Here is an 18,679-nt window from a genome sequence, read left to right on the forward strand (position 1 = left end):
CCTCACCATTGTCAGTGATGAGGCCAATCATAGCGGTGCCGTCCATGCTGACCTCATGCATTAATGTGTATTCAAAAATACAACATAATATTCTTAAGTCTCTGTAATCAAATTCAGAGACACAGATGATGGCTGGTGATTATTTTAATAAATGAAACTGAGCTATGTAAAAGTAAATATTTATAATGATTTGTATTATAATATACTTTTGTATTTATTTGTTTCAACTGTGCACTCGGAAAAAATGTATACCTGTTGTAGGAAACAAATCAGAGAGACCGAGAGGGCGTTTTGGTGATAACCCCAAGGTGGTTGTCCCATTTAATGGAATGTAACTCCAGAAAATCATCAAAGTCAGCACCTAAAAGAAAGGAACACTGGTCCATCAAACATTAGACCTATTTGTCTTGATAGCGGCAGGTCTGTCCTCAGAGGGATCAGAGTCTAAAACGAACAGCGACTTCTGATTGCTCTTCGTCTTGTGCCTCAGTGCAGGCGTTTATCTTCTTTCTTTTGTTTCATTTGTAGGCTCATGGAGCTAACCGGAACCATCCATACAGTCAACGTATTGTGAACTTGCTGGATGAATTTAAAGTTGCTGGAATCAACGGAATCCGTATCCTCTGGCGTTCAAGAAACATTAATTTACATTTTGTGATGTTATGCTTGATTTCCTGCAACTATCACAGTATAGTTAGATACACAGTTGTGTCATGAGGGTCGATGACACCCAGTGTGGTAATCAAGGCCAGATTAAGACACTCAGGGCCCCTGGGTGACTCGATGAATAGAGATTCTTAACAGAGAGCTGATCATACTTTACACAATGTGACACACAGACACTCGGCTATTTACCGTAATTCCCACTATTAATGGTGTGAGACATCAACTGTTTCATCGAGTGGGGTTGGTTCCCCCTTTGTGATTACAGTCTGAAACACTGCACAATCATTTTATAGGCAGTCATTTGGGTATTACCCCTCCCCGTGCCCCCGTAACCTTCTAGTGATACCACTACATTGCAAGTAGTGTGTAGTTTGCACATTGTGTCCATGTTAACGTGTGTTCTCTTCCCACATCCCTGAAGACATTGTGATTAATTGGCAATTCCAAATAGACCACTTCTCTGGCTGTCCGGGGAAGTTTCCTGGCTCGTGCCCAGTAGGCTCTGTCTCCTATCACTTTTCTCCTAATTCACTTTCACCAAGTGCCTTTACCTACATCATCCTGGCTGTGCTGTCATTTTTACTCTGATGAAAGCACACCTTAGGGATTTTTTCCACAGTGGTAACATGGCAGTTACATTTAATTTTTAATGAGCACTGACATTACCAGATAAAGTTCATGATGTAACAGTAGAGCATTGTGTTTCAACACTCCTATTATGGCACCATCCCTGGAATTAATAAATGTGATAGCACATTTTGTCCCGTGGGCGCAAACTCACAGAAACAAATGGCAAAAGGGCTAACTTCACATAGAAAGTGCTCCAGCTTGGAACCGGACTGTAATTCAAGTGCAGTGAATTGAATGTGACTTGCTTTTTATAAAGTTTTACCCCAGAAGCAGCCTGAACCAAATGAAAAATTGAAGTCACAATCCCTGCAATGAAGAGCACAGAAGGCCTCCAAGTTTTAGCACAGTGCAAGAGATGTGGCTGACATAAAAGATGCACGTAAGTTTAAATGGCATTTTCTGAATAGTCGGCAAATGTAAGTAAATGTAAATATTAAATGTAGGAAATGAAAATGTTAGATTTGAATACACAATGGGAGGTCTGAAAATTGAAAGTAAACCTTATGAGGATTTAGGAGTTGTTGTGGACACGACAGCTGTGCTACCAACTGCCAGATAGTGATCAGAAGCCATTAAGAAGGCTAACAGAATGTCAGGTTATATAGCGCCCTGATGTGTGGAGTTCAAGTTCAAGGAGGTTCTGCTCAGGCTTTATAACGCACTGGTGAGGCCTCATCTGGAGTACTGTGTTAAAGTTTTGGTCTCCAGGCTACAAAAAGGACATAGCAGCGCTAGAAAAGGTCCAGAGAAGATCGATGAGGCTGACTCCAGGGCTACAGGGGTTGAATTATGAAGAAAGATTAAAAGAGCTGAGCCTTCACAGTTTAAGTAAAAGAAGATTAAGAGGTGACATGATTGAAGTGTTTAAAATTATGAAGGGAGGTAATACAGTGGACTGAGACTTTAAAAATAGTTAAATCAGAATACAGGGACACAGTTGGAAACTTGTTAAGGGTAAATTTCGCACAAACATTAGGAAGTTTTTCTTTACACAAAGAGCGATAGACACTTGGAATAAGCTACAAAGAAGTATTGTAGACAGTAAGACTTTAGGGACTTTCAAAACTCGATGTTATTTTAGAAGAATTACGTGGATAGGACTGGCAAGCTTTGTTGGGCTGAATGGCCTGGTCTATATTGTTCTAATATTGTAAATGTTGAGATGGCATGGTGGTGCAGTGATAGCACTGCTGCCTCCCAATCAGAAGACTGCACTTCAGCTAAAGTTTACATTTCTCCCAGTGTCTGCTTGGATTTCCTCTGGGTGCTTGGATTTCTCCTCACAGACCAATGACATGAAGTTTTAATAGGATTGGCAGTGCCAAACTGGCCCTAGTGTGTGTGTGTGTGTGTGAGAGTGTGTTCACCCTGTGATGGACTGGAAACCCGTCCAGAGATTGTTTGTGCCCAGTGCTGCTGGGATAGGCTCTAGATTCCCAGCAACCCTGATCTGGATGAGCAGCTTTTGGAAAATGGAGAGCTGAATGTTAAAGCAGTGTTGCAGACAGTCATGGAGGTACAGGTGGTCTCTCGTTTTATTTAACTATTATTTGCAATAATTGTCCAATAAACTTTTCAACTGTGCCAGATGTTACTTATTTCCTCTCTTTGGCTCAGTTGCCACAATATTCTGGCAAGATCTTGATAATCTTGAGCCCTACCTTGTTTTAGTCTCATAGCTCATTTTACATCAATATTTGAAATTCAGGCTAAAATGCTTTTATATGTTTGCTTAAATGGGATTAGGGATAGGATGAGTATAACCTATATGAAAATCACATATCTGCATAAGCATTTAAAGCATAATCACCCCCCCCCTAGTGGTCTGTGTTTGGATCCTTGTCACTGTTGTATGGAGTTTGCACCCTTTCCATGTATGCTTTGGTCTTTTTCCCAGTACTCTGGTTTTTCATAACCAAGGGATGTGCATATTTACATTTATTCAAGGTAACTTACATTTATGATACAATTGGTTACATTTCTCCTTGGTTTTTCAATTGGTCACACAGTGTCAATAACAGGATTTGAATCCACACCCTCGGGGTCTGAAGTTCAAAGCCTTAACCACTACACCACACTGCATGTTCGTTTAACTGGTAAATCTGAACTGGTATGATAAATGTTCAAATTAAGAAACTGGTTAGACAGACGTCTGTGCAATTCTTCTTCTTTCAGCTGCTCCCGTTAGGGGTTGCCACAGTGGATCATCTTCTGCCATATCTTTGTCCTCTGCATCTTATTCTGTTACACTCATCACTTGCATGTCCTCTCTCACCACATCCATAAACCTTCTCTTAGGCCTTCCTCTTTTCCTCTTGCCTGGCAGCTCTATCCTTAACATCCTTCTCCCAATATACCCAGGTAATCTCACCTCTCTGACTTTGTCTCCCAACTGTCCAACCTGAGCTGACCCTCTAATGTCCTTTATTTCTAATCCTATCCATCCTCGTCACACCCAATGCAAACCTTAGCATCTTTAACTCTGCCACCTCCAGCTCTGTCTCCTGCTTTCTGGTCAGTGCCACCGTCTCCAACCCATATAACATAGCTGGTCTCACTACTGTCCTGTAGACCTTCCCTTTCACTCTTGTTGATACCCATCTGTTACAAATCACTCCTGACACTCTTCTCCACCCATTCCACCCTGCCTGCACTCTCTTTTTCACCTCTCTTCCACAATCTCCATTACTCTGTACTGTTGACCCCAAGTATTTAAACTCATCCACCTACACCAACTCCACTCCTTGCATCCTCACCATTCCACTGACCGTCCTCTCATTTACACACATGTATTCTGTCTTGTTCCTACTGACCTTCATTTCTCTCCTCTCTAGAGCATATCTCCACCTCTCCAGGATCTCCTCAACCTGCTTCCTACTATCGCTACAGATCACAATGTCCTCAGCAAACATCATAGTCTACTGGGACTCCTGTCTAATCTCGTCTGTCAACCTGTCCATCACCATTGCAAATAAGGGTTCAGAGCCGATCCTTGATGTAATCCCACCTCCACATTGAATGCATCCGTCACTCCTACAGTTGACCTCACCACGGTCACACTTCCCTCGTACATATCCTGTACAATTCTTACGTACTTATCTGCCACTCTTCACTTCCTCATACAATACCACAACTCCTCTCGAGGCACACTGTCATTTACTTTCTCCAGGTCCACAAAGACGCAATGCAACTCCTTCTGGCCTTCTCTAAACTTCTCCATCAAATTCCTTAGAGCAAACATTGCATCTGTGGTGCTCTTTCTTGGCATGAAACCATACTGCTGCTCACTAATCAATCACCTCACTTCTTAACCTAGCTTCCACTACACTTTCCCATCACTTCATGCTGTGGCTCATCAATTTTATCCCCTTGTAGTAACTACAGTCCTGCACATCCCCCTTATTCTTAAATATCAGCACCAGTACACTTCTTCTCCACTCCTCAGGCATCCTCTCACTTTCCAAGATTCCATTAACCAATCTGGCTAAAAACTCCACTGCCATCTCTCCTAAACACCTCCATGCTTCCATAGGTATGTCATCTGGACCAACAGCCTTTCCATTTTTCATCCTCTTCATAGCTGTCCTTACTTCCTTCTTGCTAATCAATTGTACACCTGATTCACTATCTCCACATCATCCAACCTCTTCTCTCTCTCGTTCTCTTCATTCATCAGCCTCTCAAAGTACTCTTTCCATCTTCTCAACACACCCACTTCACTCGGGAGTACGTTTCCTTCTTTATCCTTTATCACCCTAACCTGCTCCACATCTTTCCCAGCTCGGTCCCTCTGCCTAGCCAATCAGTACAGGTCCTGCCTCAGTAGACCACTTGTGTGCCTGGAGTCATGTGGAGATGTCTCTTGCCAAGATGCAGACCTGTATGTTTTTGACACGATTCATTTATTTCATGGTGTTATTCAGAATCCTAGCAAATTGGAACAAGTATAGACAAGAGCCAGACTTTGGGAACAGAACTATAGCTATCAGTATGTCTATAATGCGACTTCAGTTCAGTTTACTTTTGTTAGGTGGTCTTAACCGAGTACAGGTGCACAGGACTGTGACAAATTATCAAGTAAAATTTAATTACTAATTTTTTTTACAAATTACTAAATGCAGAATTAGTACACACATAGACACAGATTTGTTTAAACTGCAGTAACTGATTACCATACAATAAATGGAAACCAACAATATCTGTCCATTAATTTTATTGTTGATAGCCAGTGGATATAAAATAATAACTAAATGTGATGTTCGTGGAATCAAAAAGAATCTGTGTAAGGTATAAAGAGAGATGAGTTTTGCATTAGAAATAAGTTTAAATGGCCCTGACCCACCTTGATGTTACTTGACCTTCACTCCAGACCAACGATACGTGCCTGGTGTTTGGACTATGGGGGCGCGATCTGCATTTCTGGATGTTGAATTCACAGCAACTTGGTCTTCCAATCTTCTGGGCCAAGGCAATCATTCAACAGGTGAGATTCCTTTCTCTTTTTCTCCTTCTTACAAATTTCAGGGCAGTACTACTTTAGATATCCGCAAGAAAAAAAAACCAAAACCTTCTCCAAGAAGTGTGTCTAACCATTCTGCTACACGAGGAGCATCTTAACACAGTAAAATAGCAAAGCTTCATTTGCAAAGTTCCTCCCTGAAATGGACAGTCCAGTCCATTCTGCAAATGGCAACCTTGTTTGGTGAAGGAGTACAGCAAGTACAAAGCGTTTATGTTATTTCTAGTCAACGACATATAAACACAGTAAATTAACAAAACGAAAAAACATACACTTGACGAAAAATCTTTAATGTTTGCAGAATAAACATAAAAATGATTTGCCTACATATCTTCTACACTTTAGCTAGCTATCTATTATTTTCATAACACTTGACAAGACAGCTCATCATTTATAACACTCTTCATTAGACCATAAACCGACATAGGCTAAAGAGGCCAAAATACATTAAAAAAAGGATTTATTCTAAGAAATATATGATAAAATAGAAGGGTAAAATAGTGGGGAAAATGGTACAAAAACATCAGGGAAAAATAACAAACCTACTGTTATGATTCTTAAGTTGTCCTGTGGTTTTTCCTTAAAGGTGAGTTGAAATCTAAATAATCAGTGTGGACCTCAGTGTTAACGTCTGCAGTGCAGTTTGCCCGGCCAGTTATTGTGTCTTTGTTACGTTACATTTAGTGCAGGATTTGTAAAAGGATTTGTGATGCACCATCTGTTGGACAGCAGAGACATAGCAACAGGACAGACACACAGACAGATGCAAAGACACTTGTCCTTTTATTAAGGTGGCTATGTATGTGTGTGTGTGTATTATAAAAAAAAAAAAAACCTGCGACAAGACATGATCTTTTGAAGAGAGACAGAGAGACACTTTCACGTCCCGCAAGACAGGCAAGTCACGTCAGACTTCCAACCTTTGGAAGCAAGTCCTGTGATATGCAGGCAGAGCAGGTTAGAGATAATGGAAGTAGGAAAATTCAAAAGTCTCAAAAAAATGAGTAAAGATCACATTAGCGCAAACAACTGGAAAATAGTACTTGATGAAATAATGGAACAGTGAAAAGAGATCGAATAGTGTTTGAGGATGCGGCATGGGAGCAGCAGCAAGCCAGCAGATGATCGAGCAAAGAGGAGGTAAAAATAAAAGGAATGCGTTTCCCATTGTATCACTGTTTAACAGAGATTTCGGAGGAGTGGTTGCATCTCCTTGGAGTGCGTTCAACCCCCCTCTTCACAATGGCGCACATCGCTTGGTGTGGGTGGGGGAAAGGGGTTGGTGAGTGAAGTGAGTATATATAAATAAAATCCAATGTATGTCTGTCTGTCTTTCTGCTTTTCATGAGACAATAACTTTTTTCCAGAATTTGTTTGACCATTTCATTCGATTTTGTGACCTCTCTCATCGTGCTAAGTATGATAAGTTTGCTTGCGATACCGATTTATTTGCGTGAATCCGAGAGAGACGCAGAGGGGAGGATGAGGGGCCCTCCTCAGTCATGCGCCAGCCTCGGGGCATATCTTACCTCCACTTACCTGGCGAACGAGAGAACTACTTAACAGATTTAGATTGTTTTTTTTTTTCTATAATTTGCTTGAACATTCCGGTTAATTTTGCGACTTCTCTCATCGCACTAAGAATAGTTCACTTGCAGAAGCAAGATATTCATGCTAATCCAAGACAGAGGCTGCAGGCCAAGAAGAGAGGGAAGTGTAACGTCAGAAGTGCAGACCCAGGCAGGACTCTTCTCACAGCAGTCCTGTTTTACTACTACATGGGCGGAGCCGCAGGAGATGACTAGTATACAGTATATATGTGTGTGTGTGTGTGTGTGTAGGGTCTTCTGCACTTGATTGGTCACGGTCTTTCCATACTGCCATGTACAAATATTCTCCCATTTCAAGTGTGGATTCATCTGGACTTTCCACTATCCCACACCACCTCAGTGGTCCCTTTGTCCCTGGCATTATATTGTTACATATTTCCCCACTTTATATTTATTTTTCCTTTCTGCATTTTTGCTGTTTTTTGTAAAGCATTATTGTTTCATATATTTATTGTTAATTATGTATTTGGGTTAATGTTGCTGTGCTTATTTACCATTTAATATCTATGCATTGTGCTTGTGGTTTCCTTGCGTTTTGTGGATGCCTTGATGTCACCACTGAAGAGCGGCCCTCAGCCTTTGTATTGCAGGGCTGGAGAGCAGATCTTTCAGTTGATCATTGACATTTGTGAGTATTGTTCTTCTGGATTATGGATAGTTTGCTTCTGTTCTGTGGTTTTCCTTTTTGGACTTGTTTGCTGTGTGTTGCCTTTTTAGACATTTTTGTTCTTTTGAGGTTGAATATAAAATAAATTTTTCATTGATAAAGATTCCTTGTTGGACTAGGCTCTCTAGTCAAAGATTCCCTTTTCCCAGAGAGGAATTTGTTGATATATTTTGGTTTAGTACATTTTTGAAGGCAAGTCTCCTTTTTGAGCATGTGTAGGCCGAAGCCTCCCTGTGGAGTTTGGGGTCATGTTGCATGGCGTGAAGCCTATTTCTAGGCAGACTCTGACCTGGATTATGGATCTTTTTCAAAGCTTCACAAACTTTTGCTTTATTAGGAACACTTGAATCACAACAAATATAGGGTGGTCCAGATCTAATTATGCAATTTTGATTACGCTAGAACTTAAGTTTATTACATAGAAAATCACCCGAAAAATCCCAGACCATTGAGAAGTGTGCGAGCTGACAACATGAAGAATCGTCTTCGCACCAAACTGGAATCGTCTCCGCATAATTCAAAGTCATCCAGACGATCTGGACCACCCTGTATATACAATCATGTTCGAGAGTTTGGTTTATAGCCTACTTCGGTACATTTTCTCGATAATAGAGGGATACTTTTGAAAACTAGGACAAAACATAGCCCAGGAATTGTGAAAATCTCTCCAGAACAAATGCTTAGAAAAGATAATTTTTCTCAGAAAACTGGGAGGAGTGGAAGTCATATATGCAGAGTGATCGGAAATCACTTTACATAGTTGAGATTCATGTTTCTGTGGAGTCATTGGCTGACTTCTTTGTTTTACTGTTTTTTTTTTATTTTCTCTCTTCTGCTCTCAGCACCAGCCTGCTGTGTCTCGGTCTCTTATGAGTGAAGCGTAACCAAGCAACAGCCTTTACAATATCTGGCAATAAAATTAATTCTGCATGTTTGGTACATTTCTGTTTTCCATCTTTGACTCCAAATCAATGAGTTGATTAACAAACAAAAAACGATTTTGAATAGTATGAATGATGGACATATGCTAAAGGTACATTATAGTGATCAGAGGTGCAAATTGAAACAAGCTTGTTTTTTGGATGGCATTTTCCTTTTCATGCTGTTTTTTTCTGAATGCTCATTTCAGATGAAACCGAAGTCCTGTAGGTGTTTTGCTACAGTGTGCTGCAGGAACTTCAGAGATGCTTATTGAAACCACTACTGACAGCTTGACAAAATGTCTTTTCAATTTGATGAGGCACATTAATAACCTACCAGTTCTTTTAAAATAGTTTTAAATGTATTGAGGGATATTGTGGAGTGCACTGCAGTTCAGTGGTTATCAGAGCTGCTTCACTGCTGTAGGAGAGTGAATACAGCTTGCTCAAAGGTTTTGTGGAGTTTACACATTCACCCTGTGTCTCTGTGGAGTTTTCCAGGGATGTGGATGTCAGGTGACTGTTCGAGTGCAGGTGTACAGGTGATGTGTTGGTGTTCTCTCCAGGGTTAGCTCCTGCCTTGTGCTCCATGTTAACATGGCATACTTTGGTCACTGTAATTGTCAATTACATGAAAAAGGTTTGAGGACGGTTTAAAAATTGATAGGTTCTTGAAATGTATAAATTCATTTTTAAGTTTTCCTGCTCTCAGAGTAATAAGATGAAAGCACCTATATAATGTGCGTACACCTTACTCTGCATAAAACACGACCATTATCCCAGCCGTAGTCTGTCACTATGGAGCAAGAAGCATAAACTGTTTGCTGGAGAAGTGAAGAAAGCCACTAAGAAGAGGGCAGAAGGAAAGCCTCACATGCACACTGGAGTCCAAATTATTAATAGAGTTGGTCTGCCACATCAGGACATGCTGCAGCGTCACAACATAAGAGATAATTGGGAGACCCTCGAGAGCAGGATGCAGAAACCCAGAAACCGTATAATTCAATGCCTGCTCTGACAGTAGGGCTGGTCTTTGGTTTGGCTGTCCTGATCTGTGGATCATTTGTGTAGCAGTGAGGAAGGAGTAAAGGGTTTCAGATTAGTCCACTGAGTTATTAGTAGGAGTGGAGGTGATAGCTGAGGAGAACAGGTGGCGACATGTGGGTTTATTTGACCTTTGGATTATTTTTGTTTCTTTGTGGAATAACTTCCTGAATTTTTTATATATTGCGGTGGGTTGGCGCCCTGCCCAGGGTTTGCTTCCGGCCTTGCGCCTTGTGTTGGCTCTAATTGGCTCCAGCAGACCCCCCGTGACCCTGTAGTTAGGATATAGCGGGTTGGATAATGGATGGATGGATGGATTTTTGATATATTCTTCTGAAGAAAGAAAACATTTTCTTTTTCACTTCACTGCATAGCTCTTGGATGGTGCATATATACACGGTGTAAATAGTTCTTACTTTTCATTTGTTTCATTTTATTCCTTTTGTGTGTCATTGCCGTTTGACTGTGTTGAATATACATGCATGACACTGATTTTTGCTTATCGTTTTTATATTGACATTTCATGTAATAAGGACAGCTGTTTTTGCACCTCAAAGCATCTCCATGTTTCTCACTCACTCCTATTTTCTGGTGCGAGAGATGGCCGGCAGCTCAACCCAGCCAGGACACCCCTGCAATGGAAGGATGGAGGAAGGCAGCTATGTGTGGACACTGCCTCGTCAAAACGCTAGATGGCAGCTCCCCTGGAGTGTAGTGGTGCCTCGGATTCCCACAGGGCATCCTGGGACTTGGAGTTTGGCTGCTCGGCCCTGTTGGGTACCATGGGTTCCACCAGGGGGAGCTGTGAAAGAACAGGAGGAGTCGTACAAGGATGACCAATTCACAAGGACGGAAGCCCCCAAAAGTACTTCTGGCCTGAAGAAAAGTCAAGTACTTCATCTGACCCAGTTCTGGCAAGTCACGTGGATGGAAGGACAGAAGCACTTCTGGGTCAAGAACTATATAAAGGACTGCTGGAGACCCAGCAAGCGAGCCAGAGTAAGATGGAGGTGGACAAAGCTTGCTGGGAAGTGTGGAGGAGAAAGAGTATTGAGAAAGAGTATCCACAGAACAGTGTCATCTCCAGGTAGAGGAGCAGCTTCAGCAACAGACTGCTGTCACTGTCCTCCTCCACTGACAGACTGAGGAGACCCCACACTATGTGACTCTTCAATTCCACCCGGGGGGAGTAAGCGTTAAAATTATTCAAAGTTATTGTCTGCTTTTACATGCATTTTTATTACTCTTTAATTTAATATTGTTTTTTGTATCAGTATGCTGCTGCTGGATTATATGAATTTCCCCTTGGGATTAATAATGTATCTATCTATTATTGTATTTGGTAATTACTTGCCTGTTAATTGGTGGCTGTGGTGTTTAGGGCACTATTAATTAAAAAGTATTAAAATAGTTAGTGCTTTTACCCTGTGGTCTGAGCATCTGTCTGTGGGGTTTAAAGGGGCAACAGCGACCCCTTGTGTCTTACACTTGTCAGTTATGAGCTACAAGATGCCCAGGGTTTAACTTGTGCAAAGGTTCAAGAGGATGGGGCATCGCAATGACATTATTAAAGTCGTCGAGTTAGATTGAAATGAAATCCAGTGTACCAAGGAGAATGAAAAGGAGAGAACAGGGGTTAAAATGAGTTCAAATGGGAGTAGGCTAACAAGTGCTGTTCTAGAGAGTTGAACCGATATATTTGATGTATGGGCCTGAATCCCAGACACTCTGTAGAGACTATCTAGGTGTTTATGTTGCTTTTCTTGGTGGTCCAGTTTTCCTCCCATATTCCAAAGATGTTTGTTTTAAGTTAACTAACTGGAATCTTCAATTTGGCCCCCTATGATTGGGTGTGTGTGAGTGTGGGTGTGCTCTGCAATAGACAAATGTTCTAGTCAGTGCCGTCTCCCTCTTTGTGACCCTGGATTGAAATAGTGTGATAGAAAAGTTTTCAGAAGATTAAGAGGTGACGTGATTGAAGTGTTTAAAATCATGAAGGGAATTAGTACAGTGGATCGAGACTGTTATTTTAAAATGAGTTCATCAAGAACACAGTTGGAAACTTAAGGGTAAATTTCACACAAACATTTGGAAGTTTCTTTACATAAAGAACGATAGACACTTGGAATAAGCTACCAAGTAGTGTGGTAGACAGTAAGACGTTAGGGACTTTCAAAACTCAACTTGATGTTTTCTTGGAGGAAATAAGTGGATAAGACTGGCGAGCTTTGTTGGGCTGAATGGCCTGTTCTCGTCTAGAGTGTTCTAAAATGGATGGATGGATTGATGGATGTGTTCTACTTCACTGTTTTTATATAACTATATGATATACTCTACAATTTTTCACTGATAAAGATCTTTTTGTATTTATGTTTCCCTTTCTGTTGTTAATCATGTAGCTTTCTTTTCCTCCCTGTCTCCGTTAGGTTCTTCAGGGATTAGACTACCTACACAGCAAGTGTAAGATAATACACACTGATATTAAACCAGAAAACATTCTCCTGAATGTCAGAGAACAATGCCTGAGTCCTCAAGGATGGAGCAATGTAGGTGGACGCCAAAGGGAGTGCATACAAGGTACAAGGCAAACAGAATACAGCCCTGTTTTATGATGTCAGCTAATCTCCTAAAAACTGAAACACTTCTCACACAAAGGCACTCCCTGAATGCTTATATTTTGGACTGTTCATTTATTTTAACTCTCAAAATGGAAAAACACTGATGTCTGAAATTGACCAGAAAGAAAAATAAAATTAGTGTTAGGCTCTTCTATCAGATTGGAAATATTTTCAGAGTTGACACCGTTATCTGTAGGTTTAATGATATTCCTCTAAAATGAAGTAAAAGCATTTTTAAAATTACACAATAACTGCAACAAATAGAAAATGATGCAATACAACACTTTGCAATGGCTTATGGGTAGTGTAGCGCTCTGCTCTTAGTCTAGTTGAAGTCAAGGTCAAATGAACACAGACACTCCACCATGTTGAACAACTTGCTATAGTGAGGGAGTGAAACCTGCTGAAATTCACCAAAGCACATTTTGAATTACAGTAATCCCTCCTCGATGGCGGGGGTTGCGTTCCAGAACCCTTCGCGATAGATGAAAATCCGCGAAGTAGAAAGCATATGCTTGTATGGTTATTTTTATATATTTTTTTGTCCTTATAAACTCTCCCACCCTGTTAACATTATTAGAGCCCTCTAGACATGAAATAACACCCTTTAGTCAAACGTTTAAACTGTGCTCCATGACAAGACAGAGATGACAGTTCTTTCTTACAATTAAAAGAATGCAAACATATCTTCTCTTTAAAGGAATGCGTATCAGGAGCAGAGAATGTCAGATAGAGAGAGAGAGAGAGAGAGAGAGAGAGAGAGAGAGAGAGAGAGAGAGAGAGAGAGAGAGAGAGAGAGAGAGAGAGAGAGAGAGAGAGAGAGAGAGAGAGAGAGAGAGACAAACAATCAAAAAATCAATACGTGCTTTTGGGCTTTTAAGTATGCCGAAGCACTGCGATAAGGCAGCATTTTTTAGAGGAACATCCGTATCTTCTAAGCAAACAGCCTCTGTGCAAACAGCCCCTCTGCTCACACCCCCTCCAACAGGCGCAGAGAATGTCAGAGAGAGAGAAAAGCAAACAATCGAGCACCGCGCGGGAAGCATATCTTAAATCATTGAGGAGTTTTAGTTAATATGTAATACATATTACATATTAATCTGATTGGGTAGCTTCTAAGCCATCCACCAATAGCGTCCCTTGTATGAAATCAACTGGGCAAACAAACTGATGAAGCATGTACCATAAATTAAAAGACCCATTGTCCGCAGAAATCCGTGAACCAGCGAAAAATCTGTGATATATATTTAGATATGCTTACATTTAAAATCCGCGATGGAGTGAAGTCGCGAAAGTTGAAGCGCGATATAGCAAGGGATCACTGTAATAAATTTTTACTTTTTGGATTTATTAGTTATGTGTGTTTCATTAATTTTCCCCACTGATCCTTAGAGTGTTTTAGAGTGTACTAGCCAACCCGCGGCGTACCATACGCCACATAATCAGGCCGGTTTTTTAATGATTCTTAAGCACAGGGAGAAAATTAACATTTGAAAAATCGGTAATGTAATAAATCAGCAAGAAAAGCAAAATTGTAACAATGCACGGAACGAACCAACACACAATCGTCCGTGACTGAAAACTGGCGGACTGCCATAGCGTCTTCATCTGTCAGATGGAGGGATGGGATTGCACGGCGCTCAGTCGCGGAGTGTGGCACGGGAGGAGAGGAGAAGGACGTCCATTCAGCTCTGTCCGTCATGCTAGTCTGTTGATTTCTCGTTCAGTATGCACTGCCCGCTCATGTGCCCACCTCCAACTCGTCACTTGAGTCGTTGTCGTCTTTGCACAGTCCAGATGCACCTGTGACTTTTCAATGCTCTGCGTGGTTTTGGCTGCTTTTCTATATATAATCCACCAAGACACCCGACCACGGTAGTAGCGAGGTGGGGTGTGTACAAAGGGTTGGGATGCAACCAGTGGGAGCGTATGAGTCGCACTTAGTGGGAATTCCACGGTTTGCATCCCGAATGGGGTTCAACGGCTTACCCACGCCTCTCTGCGCCGGGTAGACATACACTCAATGTCATGCATAATTATTTATTGAATGCTAAACACTTCTGGAAAGACACGGATGTCTAAAACGGGTTGGTTTGAGAATACAACAGTAAGTGAATGAAAAGATGGAACTCTGGAGAGAGCAACATATTGTCCGTGAGTGAAGAAGACGCATGTTTGTCGCGGATGCGAATAGCTGTGTGTAGCGTGTAAAACAGTTTGCTATGGTGCACGCGGTCGTGCGTCGTAACTGAAAACTCGGTTTTTAAAGACTGCTTACTTCATTGTGTTTTAACCTCAGTTGTAAAGGATTGTTTTGAGGATCCCATGGGATACCCCTCGCAAACTGTTTTACACGCTGCATATGGCGACTCACCTCCACGAGAAACATGCCTCTATGAACAGTCAAGGTGGCTCGGAGGTACATGAAGCCTCTACGACAGACGAATATAAATGACGCTGTTCTTTCTGTGTCGTCCTGTCCGAGTTGGTGGGCGTGGCCCTGCGAGTTGTCGTCGTATCCAATGGTCTTGGAGTTGGTGGGCGTGGCTCCTCCCTGCGTGTGCCATAGGTGTCTTACTTGTAGGCGGCTTAGTGAATCCATACCCCTTCCGGCGTGCTTTCCATGGGTGTCTTGCCTTAGTGAATTATAATTATATATATATATATATATATATATATATATATATATATATATATATATATATATATATATATATTAATTCAGTTGCATTGAAATAAAATTTTATGACATTGCTCAAGAATTGGACATATTCTAAAGAACATAATTTAAACAAAAAATTTCATTTTTATTCTTTCTAGACAGTTTTCCTTGTGACAATCCCCACTTCAAGCACTCTATGTCCGGTAGAGAAGAACAAATAAAGGTGAAAATTGCAGACTTTGGCAGTTCCTGCTGGGTGGTAAGTGAAAATCTTTAAAAAAAAATCTCTTTTGCCAAATTACAATGAATATTCTTTATTTGTTTAGTGCAGGGCCAGACTGGGAAGCTTATTCAGGCCGGGAATCCCAAATCTAACCCAGGTCAGGCCACACAACATACATCAGTTTTCTTATACAGTCACAGACTCAAAAAACCAACAAACACCATTTTGTCTTAGAAGTTTTTATGAATGAGGAGATAGTAGATTGAGCTTTTACACATCCATTTCACTCTTAAATATTAGTCTCAAGACAACCTCTGATAAAGTGTGGAACATCACTTCATAAATGTATCAGTCAGCTAGTCAGTCATTCTCCAACCTGCTATATCCCAACTACAGGGTCACAGGGGTCTGCTGGAGCCAATCACAGCCAACACAGGGCGCAAGGCAGGAAACAAACCCCGGGCAGGGCGCCAGCCCATTGCAACTTCATAAATAAATAAATAAATCCTGTAGTTCTGTAATATTTATGTCAAAACAAATGCGCAAAAAACACTGAATCACAAAAAGTAGTTGTCAGTGGAATCCATAGATTGTGTGCAGTTTCAACTGGGAGTCAGGAATCAACACAGCCGAGTCTGGATGGTAATTCTGAATACTCGTCCACAAAGTTCGAAGTGTTGGTCAAAAAAGACCACTTTGAATTTATTCAATAGATAAGAGACTTAAAATGTCTCAGTGCCACGGAATTCTGCCAAGCATTTTTTAAAGAACTATGAAACATTTCGTGTAGCCTAATCAGTCACTCTCTCGGGTTTAACTGTCAGAGCGCGAGAGACGCAGTTTAAAAATACTAAAACAACAAGACACGTTCGTTAATAAACATCATGAAATAAAGAACAGCAGGTACATTTAAAACACACAAATCATTCCACTCGCATATATATTAATAAAAATTAAAAAAAAAAAAAAAAAAAAAACCATTGTGTAGCCAATTCAGTCAGACTTTCATTAATGCGCTAAGGTATAACTGTCAGAGTGCGATTGACACACTTTGAAAATATTAAAATAAAGTAAAAACAAGACACGTTCATTAACAAACTTATGAAATAAAGAACAACAGGTACTTTTAAAAACACAAATCATTCCACTCGCATACGTGTTTCATTAATAAAAAATAAATAAAATAAAACGTCTCACGTAGCCTTTTCAGTCACTATGAGAGAAAACGGAAGAAAAACGTTAAAAATGTGACCATACGCTGTAAATCGGGGTTTATACTAAACGTGTCTGGAAACATCATATTGGCGACACACAGAGAGACAGCCACAGGCACGCGCCATTTGCACAGATCAACCCAGTGTGAATGAGGGAGAGCGCAGTGCGAGGGGAGGTGAGGCTCATCTTTGCCGCACTTCGCGCTTCTCCCCTGTATTTGAACAGGATATATGCCAAAGCAGCGAATTTTGGACTTTAAAAATGATCAGTTATTGGAATCATACAGAAAACAAATTTATAGCACAGACAAGTGCACACATTTTATGTTATCATTATTAGTTGTTTTATTTTTAATGATGAGCCTCACCCGACTGCACGTCCCTGGCACTCCTGCATATGGAAAAGTCATCTCGGATAAAGGAGCGCAGGAATCATCGGATGGACCGATTCTCTTATCGGATTGGATGGCCAGCGCAGACACCACTATCAAAGACACAGAAGGTTTCCAGGACTGTGACTTTATTTTTGACTTTCTCATTTACAGTTTTAATCTCATCCATTGTCAAATGGCCATAGTTCATCAATTAATTAATGGACATATAATGCATTTATTTTTAATCAGTTTCTACCTTTAACTTGTGTGTTAAGTCTGCCAGTTTTGTATTTAGCAATTAAAGTAATGGATGAGAATGTAATGAGAATCGATCACAGCGCTCTGCACCTGCACTCACTGAAGAACGCGATACAAAATTAAGTTGTATTTGTAGTTGTTGCAAAGTCTCATCTTATATATAAAACAGTCAAGTAACGTTTTCACTTGAGCTTTATGCTCCTTGATACCTAGTACTTTTTCTTCAAACTTTGTCCTTCTTCTCAACGATGTCTTTCAATCCTCTTTTTGTTTAGTTTTGCCTTGCCGTGCACTCCAGACTCGCATGTTTTTCTTTCTCCAGTGTGGTCAGTGGTGAGCACTTTAATGCATGTGCCTGTGTATTGTAGCGACGGACGGCACTGACGTCCCAGGAGGCTCTGCGGCGCTGCACTTAAAATTAGACTGTTCATTATGATTTCTTTCATGTTGAGTTTCAAACAGATATGTTTAATGTTGGTTCAAAGCTTAATGCAATGTGAAGTGTTTAAATGAAGTTTAAAGAAGGGGTTTGAGTTTGCCTACCACCACTAACCAATGCTGCCTGGTGTTTGGCTGCCAGTATCGGGACTAAAGGAGGTCTAATTTGAATATTACAGTTTGTAGTGATTGTATTACTTGAACTACAACGGTACCAGCATTAAGAAAAGTGTAAAGGAAAAGGGTTTTCTTGATAAGTCGAGTGTGTCCATTTGTCACAGTATGTTAGCATTTGAATTATGTCACTGCTTTATTAACTCAAAGACTATAAAGGATCTGGGCTGCTAACTTGAAGGTTGCTTGTTTGAATCCTGGCAGTGACAGAAGGAATGCTACTCCTAGGCCCTTGACCAGCAATTGGTCCAGGGGTGCCGACCTTGCACTCTGACCCCAAACTCTCTTGAGAGTTAGTTGAGGAAAATGCAGAAAATGACAAATTTCTAATACATGAAATTATAAATGGTGAATAAATGATTTAAAAAAAAAAAAAAATCACACCCATCAAAAATTCAGGATCTCATAATATTATCACTAGACTACGAAGTGCAAAGTGGAATCTGGCAGACTGAAGCCACAGATATTGCTAAGTAACTTTAAGCAAGTCCCATAACATGAATGAGCCCTCATTTTCGACAGTATGCATATTCATATGTCATTGTGAAGTGGGCCCCTATAGTGTGATGGATGCCCTTAGCGCAAACCCAATTCTTTGCATTGTGTGTCTCCACAGTTCATGATCAGCTGGGCCTCGTGCTTGCTTCATGCTAGTTTACACC

The 18,679-nt window shown here is 40.8% G+C and overlaps 1 protein-coding gene and 1 long non-coding RNA gene across 4 annotated transcripts in view; one reads left to right on the forward strand and one right to left on the reverse strand.

The window, feature by feature from the left end:
• LOC120540377 overlaps nt 1-18,679 on the reverse strand; it is a 196,207-nt gene that overhangs the window by 153,058 nt on the left and 24,470 nt on the right. The window lies entirely within an intron of this gene.
• Nucleotides 1-18,679, forward strand: part of si:ch211-220i18.4 (SRSF protein kinase 2) — a 92,841-nt gene that overhangs the window by 22,635 nt on the left and 51,527 nt on the right. For all 3 annotated transcript variants that reach the window (XR_005635799.1, XM_039771085.1, XM_039771084.1), the window contains exons 5-8: nt 529-616; nt 5,673-5,779; nt 12,483-12,633; nt 15,495-15,595. Coding sequence is in view for 2 of the 3 variants with exons in the window: in XM_039771085.1 (XP_039627019.1) it covers nt 529-616; nt 5,673-5,779; nt 12,483-12,633; nt 15,495-15,595 (447 nt within the window). In the remaining variant the exon portion in view is untranslated. The remainder of the gene's footprint in view (nt 1-528; nt 617-5,672; nt 5,780-12,482; nt 12,634-15,494; nt 15,596-18,679) is intronic.

This window comes from Polypterus senegalus, chromosome 12 (assembly GCF_016835505.1).
Source record: "Polypterus senegalus isolate Bchr_013 chromosome 12, ASM1683550v1, whole genome shotgun sequence".
Taxonomy (NCBI): domain Eukaryota; kingdom Metazoa; phylum Chordata; class Cladistia; order Polypteriformes; family Polypteridae; genus Polypterus; species Polypterus senegalus.